At 49.4% G+C, this 13,826-nt stretch overlaps 1 protein-coding gene across 4 annotated transcripts in view; it reads right to left on the bottom strand.

The window, feature by feature from the left end:
* The window catches only part of HECTD4 (HECT domain E3 ubiquitin protein ligase 4), a 2,216,728-nt gene that overhangs the window by 1,730,261 nt on the left and 472,641 nt on the right, over positions 1 to 13,826 (bottom strand). For all 4 annotated transcript variants that reach the window (XM_078667422.1, XM_078667425.1, XM_078667423.1 and 1 more), the window contains exon 21: positions 6,788 to 6,986. In XM_078667422.1, coding sequence (XP_078523548.1) covers positions 6,788 to 6,986 — 199 coding nt within the window. The remainder of the gene's footprint in view (positions 1 to 6,787; positions 6,987 to 13,826) is intronic.

The following is a 13,826-nucleotide window of genomic DNA, read 5'->3' as shown; positions in this document are numbered from 1 at the left end:
TTTTGCAAAAAACATAAATGCCTCTTTGTAAGATTATATCATCGATCTGTGTAGAATTGGGGTCAGAAAATGCATCAGAGGAAGGGAATATAAATGGCAGAAGAGAATAAGTGCCCAAAGGTAAGTTGCCATAAAACTTTTCCATTCAACCACCCTGCGGAAGGCAACTTGTAAACATAATGTGTTAAAACGAAACCTGGTCATATAAAATCTACAATTCGAATTCAAAATTCACATCCCAGCGATGTTTTAATAGGATTGTAATCAGTGCTACTACCCAGTTTGTCAAAAGGTGGCTTCTGAAGGGTGCCCGCCTTTCTTCAAATGCCACTTTCACCAGGCCCATTACATCTTGCTTAATGTTTGACAGATTGAAAAATAGCTCAGGGAAACCTAGTTCCCTAAAGCCCTCCTTAATATTACTGATGAGGGGTATCACCTCGGCGTAATCCTGGGAGAGACAATCTTCTAAAATAGCTTTTGAAAGTGAAGGTACTAATTTACCCGAAACTCTAATACAGAGTGGAAGAGGGTTCAGTTTGATTCTGTCCTCCATTGGAGGCGAACCAACCTCATAATGACACATAAATGAAGGAGCTGATTAAGTGACTGCCAAGAGCCTATGTAGAAATCTGTTCTAGATCCTCTTCAAGGGTCCCTCACACATGTACCCCCAAACTCAAGCGCCGTAGGTTGCTACAGCGAAACACTTAATTTTGTATATGCTCATCATTTCATGCACTGGCTTTTGTGCCCTTGTCGGCGGTAAAAGGTAAAAACCGACTCAGCCACTCTTTGGCATTGCCCTGCTTTTAAAAATTAGATGCCAACTCAAATTGTGATCCATAGGGATACCTATATAGTTAAAAGTTTTCACCTTACAAATTTCACACCCTCCCAGCTAAACTGTGCTGGCTAATACACATTGATTGTTTTAATGTCGAGCCCCCCATAAAATCATAAAAAGCATCTAAAATGTGTTGTAATCAGTTAGCGGTTCTGAAAATTAAGATTGCGTTGTCGGGGTGCAGTAAAACAGGGAGGGCACTAGACTTCACCATAGGCATATCCTTCCCTGCTTTACTCAAGTGCAACTCTAAATCGTTAATGTAGGTAGGAAATAATAAGGGGGCCATCACACATCCCTGCCTAACCCCTAGTGAGGATTTAATAGCAAGGGAAAGTTCTCCGTCAGAGCCATAGCTCACCCTAATCCGACAGTTCCCATGTATCCTCTGCAATAAGCCAATATACAGCCTGATCTATACCCATCGTAGTCATAATGCTCCACAACTTGAACCTATTGACCAAGCCAAAGGCAGACGAGAGGTCCGTAAACGTTAGGTGTATGGAACCTCTCCTTGCTTTGACGTACTTGCTTAGGACCAGCTGAAGGTTCAGGCATGGTTCCACTGGGCCCTCCCCGGGGTGAAACTCAAACTGTATTTTAGAAAGAGCTTGATTTTCCTCCAGCCAACCCTCAAGCATAATAGCAATAATATCACACACAATTCTGAGAGAACCATCTAAGAGGGAAGTTGGGAGATAGCAACAAGGTGTCTGTCCCCTTTCTTGAATATGGGGAAAACCACTGCTTCTTTCCAAGACAAAATGGGGAACCCTTTTATAAATACTTTAAAATTGTTGGCTAAAATTGGAGCCCAAAGTGCAGTATTATCTTAAAAAAAAAGTCAAAATGGACTCCATCTGGACCTGGGTCTTTCCCTGAGGGTATATGATTGAGGGTGTCTATTACGTTCTTTACCGTGATGGAATCACTGAGATTAGAGAACACCACCAGGTTACCAAAGGATTCATGCTCTAAAGTAGGCTGCAAGTTGCCGGAATGAAAAATACAGTTACAGAGGTCCACCCAAACCTGAACTGGAGTAACCTTGTCCACTGACGGCTTTTCATATCCTTAGAAAGGTGGCCTATTTACGACCTACCAGCATAGTGCAGAACTCTTTGTGTTAGAGGCTCTTTCCAAGTCACCCCACGCGTCTGCTCTTAACTCTGACCTCCGAGCCTCCAGGGTAATTTGTAGCTTCTCCTAGCACTCAGCACATCACCTTTAGAGCGTGGTTTGGAGGAGAGGGCTAATTTTAGGCTCCAATGCGCCGAAATACAGGCATGAATAAACCAGCCAATAGGTGACGGTTTAAGTACCTTATTCTTCCTCAGCCCCTTATCTTTAGATATGCATAAGGATTAGGGATAATTTCGGGTGGCTCCTCCTCCAGGGCAAGTACCGATATAGGTTTCCTATTCTACATCACTAGCTTTTGCAAGAATGCCTCCCTATCCACACTTTCTCAATTTACCCTCAAACCCCTTTTGGCGCGAGTAAAAGGGGGCCAAACTCTTGTGCTTCCTTAATGCCCCTAAGACATGAAAGTCCAGTACTATACGTAAGGGACTGTGATCACTAATACAGGAGACAGACACATTGCAGTCTAATATCAAATTAGCTTGATCACAGGAAATCATAATACAAACAATCGTACTTCTCATCCGAGCACTATTCTAAGTAGTGGCAAAGGGGATCCCAGTGCCTTGTAGTCTTTAGCAAACAACAAAGATCTGATAATCATCGATCTATTCAGAGCCTCCCCAAAGGGGGTGTGCTGGAAGTGTACAACCTCCTCCCCATTAGTGTTTTCTATACCGCAGGTAGAGGGATCCCTGTTCCCACACAACCTCATGTTGAAACCCTCAGCTCAAACTAACAAGGTCTACTTATTGTAACCGCCTTGAAAGCTCACTATATCCCCACAAGCTATTCAATTAAGATGATCAGGTGAGAGAGAAAAAATACATATTAACCAAGATCACATCGAAACTATACGGGATCTGTAAGAACACCAGCTGATAATTAGGAGTACAGGGAATTGCTTTGGTGGATAGGCGGGTTAATTTAACTGAGCATAGGGTAGCTAGTTGTCCTTTTGCTCGCCCTGCACGAGAGGCAATCGCAGCGCTGCACAAGATAAGGTCCCATTAACACTGAAGTTCTCAGTAGCCCAGGATTTTAGCAAAAATACAATATCTGCTTTATTAACTTTTGAGAGCCAATCTGGCTTTGAAAGTTTGGAGTAAACCCCAGCTATATTACATGACATGACTCTCAACCCTCTCTGACCAGCCCTTTACCCCTCTGAGCTGGACTCGGGAGCAGAGGAGGAAGTAAAGGAGCCCTCCTTTGAAGGCAACGCCCCGTTGCTGCCAAACTAACAGAGATATTTGCTGGTTGGCTCCCGTAAGTAAAGAGTCAATCCAAGTCTTCTAGTGAAGCAAGAGCATCAAAGGAGTTTCTAAACTCAACATTGCATAATGGGTTCGCGACCTATGGTCGGACCAAAAACCATTTTCAGATTGTAGAGGCAGCATCTGTGGCCTATACAAATAATCTAGTGGTAATACATGAATAGAGTGTCAAGGTCCAAATATATAAAATCCTAATTAAGGAGTTGACTGTATTGGGAGATTTAAAATTAACAATTATGTAATCCATGCTAAATTCCTTTTTACCAGGACCAACCCAATGGGTTCTTCAGACCATTAGAATTTCATTTGCAAAATCTAATGACCACCTATGTGCTTTTCCATAGCTAGTGGGTAACTTTATTTTTCAGTGTTGAGTGATTCTCTTTCACTAAGGGCAGGAACGTTCTTCAGAACCACCACATATGGAGTGCATTCTGGAGGAAGCTGGGGAAAGGTTTTCCATGGAAAAGGGAGCTCTATCAGGAGACCCAAGACCTCTCGCACCCGCTCTCTCTACTACATTTACCCGGAAAGTATCATGCAATTTAGGCATTCCCCCATGAATTGCTGCAGCACATACTTCTGTGGGGTATTGCCAAGCTCGGGGACGGGGGAGTGGACACAGACGTACAGGCCCCACAGGTGCAACCTCAGCTAGGATTATTGCCACCGGCTGTTCTGACGAAATTGAACTCAGTTTAGATAGTTTGCCCTCAATCCTCTCCAGACGAGCCAGATTGGGATCGAGCTTATCAGCCGAAAGTTCTAGTACCTTTTTAAATAAAACATCCGATAAGTCCATCAGTTTGTCCCTGACCTCAATCATCGACCACTAGTGTGGGAGAGGTTGATAAACAAGGCTTTTTTGACTTAAGCCAGCAGTACACTCTTTCTCTTGCTTGCTTAACCCCTGGATTCAGCTTTCTGTTGCTGATCCTGGGTTTTTCCCTCCTGCGATACCTCGGGCGGGCCATGTTCTGGAGGGCTTGGTGAAGACTAATAGCCTGGCTTCCCTTGACTGAATGATCCCCTCGGGGGTCACCAGGGTTGCCTGTGAAACTAACAGGATTTAATACAATGCACAAGAGGTGCATGGTAGGAGATTGTGAAATATGTGGGGGTGATGGTGCCATATTCCCTTCTATTAAGTATAACGTATAATCTATTACTTTCCCTGTTGTTACAGCCTCCAATTGATATACTGTTTAAGATGAACATAAAGATGATGGGAGATCGGTTCCTAGAGGGAATTTTTATAATTTTATTAGCCCACTGTCATTTAAGTGGGGAAGAGAATTGGCGGTGGCCACTTTGTTTTACCTTCGCATACGGCATGAAGCGCAACTGGTGCTACCAGATTTTCCGCACCCACCAGCTGAGCTAGACGTAGTAGCCAAATTAATACAGAGAGTTGAATGAGGTGGAACTATCTCATCCATGCTTGATAAAATCTTGAAATATAGTTGTGCTCAGGTAAAATATATGCAAAAACAACAGTTGATGGACAGAATGCAGAACAATGTCATACATTCACCCCAGTACAGAGATCTGGGCCTAAATCCATCGTTTTTTTGCAGTTCAGACATGGTCATATGCAAATCAGCCTTGACCCTGTGCCTCATGGGAACAGTCCAGCCCGAACTGCCAAACCATTTCTTTCCTGGACCGGAATCAAGCATCCTAGGACCGGTTTCTGGCTATCAGCCGTCTTCAGCAAGGATAGCTTGACTCCAGTGGTGTGGAGAGCATGGGACTCACGTCTGAGCATACCCAGCCCCCTCGGGGTGAAAATTGCAAAAAACACATTGATGGACAGAATGCAGAACAATGTCATACATTCACCCCAGTACAGAGATCTGGGCCTAAATCCATCGTTTTTTTGCACTCCACACCACCCCAGTTCAGACATGATCATATGCAAATCAGCCTTGACCCTGTGCGAAGGCCGAGGCCTAAAAATGGGCAACTATATTGACATCAAAAATGCATCTGCAGCAGGTTCGGCAATCGCTGTAAGGAAAAATGCAGGATTTTTTTTTTTAAATAATCGTTAAAATGGCAGAGCTTTAAAAAACATGTACAATACGCAAAAAAATGTAGGCTCGATGTTACATGTTCCATTTAAATCCATACTAATATTATGAAGAGAGAGCCCAAACCTTTGAGGCGGGTAATCTCAGTAACCACAGCACCAATCACAACACCCAATACAGCATTGGAAAGGGCAATTGCAGCAGAAGAACATAGGCTATGCAGACAGCCACCATATACATTTTTTAAAAATTGTTTTTATTAACTTTTCAAGAAACAGTGGTGTTCAACACAATCATACAGTGCAAGACATACAATTGTACCATAGGACATCATATACATTTAAAAGGTAAAAGAACCGTGCCAGCAAAGTAGTCCCTTGTGGGCGTGTCTGCTTTGTGCTGTGGGTGTGGGCTGGGGGTGTGTGGTACGGCCATCACATGGTGGGCTGTGGGCGTGTGCTGGGGGTGTGACAAACGCTGGGGGCGTGACAAACGCTGGGGGCGTGTGTCCGCCCTTCATGCCATGTGAGTCGTACATACAAGCGCCAATTACGTTGCTGCGCAGCATCAAGGGGTACGCTGGGGGCGTGTGTCTGCCCTTCATGCCATGTGAGTTGTACATACAAGCGCCAATTACGTTGCTGCGCAGCATCAAGGGGCACGCTGGGGGCGTGTGCTACGTTCCGCCCTTCATGCCATGTGGGTCGTACATTAATCAGAAGATTGTCTGCTGTGGCCGTGTGCTAGGGGCATGACAAACGCGTTCAGCTGGAGGCCTGGTAAGTAACATTACTGCAGCCTCTCCTGCGCGCTGTTACTGAACACTCTCATTCAACGAAATTAGACGCGCCTGCTACCATCAACCAGGGCTCTAGCCGGGCTCAGACGGCGGATCAGTACACTAATTACACGCGCCTGCTAACATCAAACAGGCCTGCATCTGGGCCTCAAGCGGGGGAACACGCAAATGAGCGTGTCTGTGGGGACAATTACTGCAGCCTCTCCTACTCGCTGTCACTGAACTCTCTCAATAAACGGATTTACCCGCGGCTGATAACTCTCTCATTCAACGACAATACACGCGCCTAATAACATCAACCAGGGCTGTAGCCGGGCTCAGGCGGTGGATCACTACATCAATTACACGTGGCTGCTAACATCAACCAGGGCTGCAGTTGGCCCTTCTCCGTCCCTATTCTAATGAAACAAAAAACGTTGTCTACCACGAGATTTTAAAATAAATTGCCCTTGCCAAATGCACACATTACACACATTCTATTTCATACCCGGACAACGTCGGGACTGGCTGCTAGTGTGTTATATAATGACTCTGACAAACCGATCATCTTGCAACTGCCTCTTCTGTATGTGCAGTGGCATATTAGCCGTTCTAGTCAACATTCTAGTTGATGGAAGGAGGCAATTAATACATAAGAAAACCTTATTGTAGCACATTCAAAACATCTATTAATGTAGGATTTGTTTACCTTATCATAGTCGTACTGTGAAGAACATCTGTTGTCAAACCTGAGATAAAGACAGCGGGCTCCTGGAATATGTACAGTTTCTTTAAATTTATAATTGTCGCGGACAGGATGTACTGTTTCCACCGTCTTTCCAGCCGCCCATGGAGCAGGGATCTTTAGACCAGTCAGAAATCCTGGCTCTTCCTTCTCTTCTAGCATTCTGAAAATAGTTAAAGAATGTCTATGGATAAAGATGTACACATTTTCAAGATTTCTAAAACACCAACACTGAACTTCAACACTTCAGCACGTCACTTTCATTCACTTATAATCAGTCTTAAGACTTACAGATCTCAGAGCAAAAAACTCACTTGAATGTCTTATATCCAAACATGTTAGACACCACTACTAAGCATTAATGATCATCATATTATCAGCTTTCTAGTTCTACGTGGTGCAGGGCAGCATGGTTGGTACTACATTAGTCAGTCGCATAGAGCGCCACTAGATAATCTCTAGAAGCATCATATATGGCCCTACTGCTAGGAAAGGGGATGGCGCACAAGTTACTTGCTTGTGTAACGATATATCTGTAAGAGACATTAGTTAGTGAAAGATTCCTTACCTTAGTATATCCCCAGGCGTCCGGCTGGATCCGGAAAGTTTTTCTGCTTAGCAGTACCTCTGCGCGCCAGTAGGTGGCGTCCTGCGGCTCTGCGTCCGTCACTGGTATCGTAGGTGCCGAGATGACATCACAGAGAGTACTTAGGCACCACCCATGTACACAACTATTCAGCGCCGAAACGCAGAGCCATGCAAGAGACTGACAATTTGTGCATAAAACTAGGGCCCTAAAAGGGGATGACCTTAACCCTAGTAACCAGTTCGCAGAACGGGGAGGATGGGCAGGGCGGTAAGGAATCTAGCACTAACTAATGTCTCTTACAGATACATCATTACACAAGTAGGTAACTTGTGCATCTGAATGAGACACGTTAGTGATAGATTCCTTACCTTAGAATCAATACCCCAGCAATACCAACCCCGGAGGTGGGTCTGCAAACAGGATTACACCAGAAAGTCACGGAACACAGAACGGCTAAAGAAGCCGTCTCTCCGGACCCGACGGTCAAAGCAGTAGTGCTTGGTAAATGTGTGCAGCAAGGCCCACGTAGCTGCCTGACCAATATCCTGCAGGGGGACACCGCGTCCCAAGGCAGTAGTGGCTCCTGTCGCCCGGGTTGAATGGGCACACAGCCCCACAGGAGGCTCCTTCTTGGCCAAGGAGTATCATGCTTTGATGCTCAGAACGACCGACCGGGAGAGGGTCCGTTTGTGCAACGCCTGACCTTTTTTGGCGCCCACATAGCCAACAAAGAGTTGATCATCCACCCGGAACTGCTGTGTACGCTGCAGAAAGAACACAAGCGCACGTTTTGGGTCCAGACGGTAGAGCCTCTCCTTTTCCCGTGAAGGATGCGGCCGCGGAAAGAAGGTGGGCAAAGTGATGGTCTGCCCGATGTGGAAGGGCGTGACAACCTCTGGCAAGGAAGAAGGACAGGCCCTTAAAACCACATTGTCCAGATGAATAGAAAGGAAAGGAGGTTTGGAAGAAAGAGCCTGGAGCTCACTCACTCTCCTGGCAGAGGTGATAGCTACCAGGAACGCTGTTTTGAGAGTAAGAAGACGTAAGGGACAGTTATGAAGGGGCTCAAAGGGAGCGCACATCAGAAAAGTCAAGAGAAGATTCAAGAGCTATTGAGGCTTAATGAAGGGCACAGGTGGGAACGTATGCGTAATGCCTTTAAGAAAACAGTTAACAACCAGAGATTTAAAAAAAGAAGGCTGATCTGGAAGCCTTAGAAAGGCGGAGATGGCCGAAAGATAACCTTTGATCGTGCCCAGAGCAGAGCCCTGCTGGGCCAAAGAGAGAAGGAACAGAGAACCTCAGAAAGAGGGGCAGAAAGGGGATCCACAGTCTTAGCTGTGCACCATGCCACAAATCTGTTCCACCTACAGGCGTACACCGTTTTGGTGGAGGGACGCCTGGCTGCCAGAATAACATCACAGACTTCTGGAGGAAGACAAAAGGTGTCAACTGTCGCCGCTCAATCTCCAAGCATGGAGGTGGAGGCTGGACAGGTTCGGGTGGAGGCCTATCCCCTGCTGCTGCGACAGAAGATCCTCCCAAAGAGGCAGGCGGATCGGGGGATCGATTCTCATATCGAGTAGCTCGGGATACCAAACTCTTCGAGCCCAGTCCGGACCCACAAGAATGACTTGGGCCCGGTTGCGCCTGATCTTCTTCAGCACTCTGGGCAGAAGTGGTATAGGCGGAAAGGCGTACAACAGACCACGGCTCGAGCGAGTGCCGCCATGGAAATTCCAACACGCAGAACTGATGACATTGCGCGTTCTCTTCGGTGGCGAATAGGTCTAACCAAGGCTTTCCCCACTGCTGAAAGAGACCTTGCGCCACATCTGAGTTCAGACGCCATTCGTGATTCATCAAGCACAAGCAGCTGAGTTCGTCCGCTCTGGCGTTCAGAGAACCTGCCAGGTGTTGAACCACCAAAGTAATGCTTTGAAGTTCCAGCCATGTTCAGAGGTGCAGAGCCTACTGACATAGGGTCCAGGACCCCACCCCGCCCTGTTTGTTGCAATACAACATAGCGGTGGTGTTGTCCGTGAACTCCTGCACTGCACCTCCTCGGACAGAGGGAAGGAATGCCTTCAGTGAGAGCCGGATCGCCCGCAGCTCCAGAAGGTTGATATGGAGCCGGGACTCCACCGGAGACCAGAGGCATCTGATCTCCGCCTCTCCCATGTGGCCTCCCCATCCCCGGAGGGACGCATCCGTCACCACTGTGTGCTCCGGTTGGGGAAGGGAGAGGGATCTGTCACTGACCCATGATTCGAGAGCCACCTTTGCAACTGTCGTGCAGCACCCTCCAAGACCTGGACGTGATCGGACAGGTTGCCCTGATGCTGTGCCCACTGGAACTTCAGGTCCCACTGCAGAGCCCGCATATCCCACCTGGCATGCGTCACTAGCAGGAGGCCATCAGGCCCAGAATCCGGAGGGTCATCCTGACTGAAACCCGGGATAGAGGCTGAAAGAGCAGAATCATAGCCTAAATATCCCGGACTCGCTGCTCGGGAGGATAAACCCGAAACAGTGTTGAATCCAGAACCGCTCCGATGAAGGGGAGCTTCTAAGAAGGACTCAGGTGCGACTTCGGCACATTGATGGAGAACCCCAGCAAGTGCAGGAGGTCGGCCGTAGTCTGGAGGTGGGTGACGACTGCCTGGGGCAAGCCCGCCTTCAACGGCCAGTCGTCGAGGTAGGGGAAGAGCCCGCATATGCCACCTGGCATGCGTCACTAGCAGGATGCAGGAGGCCATCAGGCCCAGAATCCGGAGGGTCATCCTGACTGAAACCCGGGATAGAGGCTGAAAGAGCGGAATCATAGCCTGAATATCCCGGACTCGCTGCTCGGGAGGATAAACCCGAAACAGTGTCGAATCCAGAACCGCTCCGATGAAGGGGAGCTTCTGAGAAGGACTCCGGTGCGACTTCGGCACATTGATGGAGAACCCCAGCAAGTGCAGGAGGTCGGCCGTAGTCTGGAGGTGGGTGACGACTGCCTGGGGCGAGCCCGCCTTCAACGGCCAGTCGTCGAGGTAGGGGAAGACTGACACCCCTGACCTGCGCAGATGAGCTACGACCACCGTCATCACCTTCGTGAACACCCGAGGGGCACTGTTAAGGCCGAAGGGGAGCACGGCAAACTGAAAATGCTCCTGGCCTACTGTGAACCGCAGGTAGCGCCGGTGGGCCGCAGGACCGGGATGTGGAAATAGGCATCCTGCAAGTCCAACGCCACCATCTAGTCTCCAGGGTCCAGGACAGCCAGGACCTGAGCCAGAGTTAGCATCTTGAACTTCTCCTTCCGGAGGAAGCGATTGACATCCCGGAGGTCCAAGATGGGACGTAGGCCCCCCTTTCCCCTTCTTGGGGACCAGGAAGTAGTGGGAATAACAACCACTCCCTACTTCCTGACCGGGAACGCGTTCGATGGTCCCCTTGGCCAAGAGGGCCGTGACTTCCTGACGGAGAAAGAGCCAAATGATCCCCCGACATGCGGTGGTACCAAGGTGGCATGTCCGGAGGGGAGGACAGAAAGGGGAGCGAGTAACCGCGACAGATTATCTGCAGCACCCACTTGTCCGAGGTAATTTCGCACCAGTGGCGGAGGTGGTGACGTACCCTGCCACGCACCAGCGTGGGGTACTCCCTGGAGCTCGGATTAGGAAGGCTTAGAGGCGGAAGCAGCGGGGATGGTGGTGGACTGACCCGCTCGCTGGTTACCAGAACCGCCCCTGCGCAAGCCACGGCGGCGGCCAGGCTGGGGCTGGTTCTGCACAGGCTTAGCGGAGGAGCGTGCTTGGGTGCTCTTACCCTGGCCACGAAAGGAACAATACCCAGACGTGGCAGGGGCCTTCGTGGAAAAACAATAGACTTGGCCGTGGCGCGCAAGTCTTTAAAGCGCTCCAGGGCATTGTCCGCCTTGTCGCCAAATAGACGAGAGCCATCAAAGGGCATGTCCATGAGCGAGCTCTGGACATCAGGCGAGAACCCAGTGGAATGCAACAAGGCGTGGCGCCGCAACGCCACTGTCGTGGACATCGCCATGCCCAACGAATCAGGGGTGTCCAAACCACATCAGATGGCAAACTTTTCCGCATCCTTGCCCTCCGCAATCGCTTGGGAAAGGACAGCCTGAACCTCCTCAGAGCACTGAGGCAGGACCTCTGCCACCGCATCCCACACTAAGTGGGAGTAACGGCCCAATAAGCAGGCGGTATTAACCGATCTCAATCCCAAACTGGCTGAGGAGAACAACCTTTTGCCATATTGGTACAGCCTCTTCGAGTCCTTATCCGGCGGAGCCGAGGGAAAGGCACTCTGCGATGTTGAGGCCTGGATGACCAGGCTCTCAGGCGTAGGGTAAGTGGTCAAGAAGGCGGGATCACCAGGCGCCGGACGATGACGCCTAGCGACGTTCTTATCCACCGGTGCCCCCGAGACCGGCCGCAACCAAGTACCCAAGAGGACTTCAGTAAGGGCCTCATTGAAAGGGAGCAGCAGCTCCGACGACATAGACTCCATCTGGAGCACTTCCATAAGGAGGTTGGTCTTAAGGGCCACCGTAGGGAGGTCGAGATGGAGAGCCTTCCGCGGCGCGCCGCAGCACCAGAGTATAAGAAGCGCCTTACTCCATAGTAGGCGGAGGCGAGGCAAACCCCGGGTCAGAAGACACATCAAGTTCACCCACATCTTGAAGGTCATCCACCCAATCCTGCTCAGAGTCACACTGCCGCGCAAGGGGGTCCTCAGTGCCGTCCCAGTTGTTGTCTGGCACCAGGGTAGCAGGAGCCAGCCGCGGCGGCAGGGCCGGACCGAGAGACGGGGGTCAGCGGCAATAGTGGCACCAGCCAGTACCGCGCAGGAGCTGCATCCCAACGTGGATCCCAGGCCGGAACAAAATGGTCCGGGAACTGGGGCAGGGGCAGGATAAACGGCACCCAGTGCAGCGCCTGAGGCGGAGCCAGGGGCACGCTGGGGCCGGAGCCAAGGGCGGCGCTGCACCTTGTGGCCCCGGAGCCGAGGGCGCTGGATCCAGTGGCTCTGGGGCTGGCACCAGAGGTGGTGCCGCCGGGCCAACAGGATCTGGACACGGAACCGCTGGCCCGAAGGCGAGTCGGCGGGAGCCCCGAGCCTGTAAAGGCGGTCCAAGGAAGCAGGGAACTCTTGCACCTGTTCGGGAGTCGCAGACGGACCCGGGTATAGCGGGTAGGTCACTGGACTCCCAGGCTCCGGAGGAGCTGCAGGGGCGGAACCCCTGTCACCCACGTCTGCCTCCGGAGAGTGACAAGGGGACATCGGAGAGCCAACGCGCTTCTTCGACTTCTTTTTATGGCGCCGCTTACCGGAATCTGAAGGGGAAGACCTCGAGTCCGAGGAGCGACGGGTCTGGTCCCACGAGCGATCCCGTGAACAGCCCCTAGTCCCAGGGCGGCAGTGAGAGGAATACTGTACCTCCAGCAACTTCCGACGCTGTCCCTGCGTGCACCAAGACAAGAAAAAGAGACAAAAGTCTAAAAAAAAGTGGTCAAAAAATGTCCGAGGTATGTGCTCAATCCGGATCTGCGCATTTGGCGCAGAAAAAGAAAGAACTGACGTCAGCGCGCATGGGTGGCGTCTAAGTACTCTCCGTGACATCATCTCAGCACCTACGACGCCAGTGACGGACACGGAGCCGCAGGATGCCACCTATTGGCACGCAGAGGTACTGCTTAGCAGAAAAACTTTCCGGATCCAGTCTGACGCCTGGGGATATTCTAAGGTAAGGAACCTATCACTAACGTGTCTCTTTCAGATACATGTTTCTCTAAAGGTGCTGAAAAGTACTGCAAGAAAGCTAATAGATCAACACCTACCATTGCCTGCTTTTTTCGACACCATCAGGCTACACAAGTCATTTTTTTTATTTTAAAATCTCTTGCACTTTATAATTTTCTTACGAATTACAGTATACAAAGGATGCATTAGTATTTGTCAGTTCCAACAATTGCCAATTCTTGCACACATTACTTTGTTATGCACAGTTGTTACATATTACTGTGTGGTTTAGAAAAACAGGAGGGTAACATACACAGTTTGACCTGCAACTGTTCCATACGTATACCCTATTAATCAATGTGTTTACTTTGCTTAGATTATTTCAATGCAATGCTGAGATTACTAACTTATTCAACTAAACAAAACAATTATACAACTTTATTGCCATTGCATACTTCTCCCACAACATTTAACCTTTTCCTGACATGGTTTAGCACCTGTCTCAATACTGCCAAGTTAACAGGCTGTGTTTACTTTTACTGCTGCCTGTTGCCCATTTATTCACACAGTAAGTTTGTTTCAGCCTCCAACTTCATTCCTACTTTGACATAGTTTGGGAGCAACCACCCTGTATCCCCACCTCCGTCCCCATCC

This window comes from Lissotriton helveticus, chromosome 11 (genome assembly GCF_964261635.1).
Source record: "Lissotriton helveticus chromosome 11, aLisHel1.1, whole genome shotgun sequence".
In the NCBI taxonomy this organism is placed as follows: Eukaryota; Metazoa; Chordata; class Amphibia; order Caudata; family Salamandridae; genus Lissotriton; species Lissotriton helveticus.
Note: the sequence above shows the minus strand (reverse complement) of the source record. Positions and strands in the feature narration are given on the sequence as shown.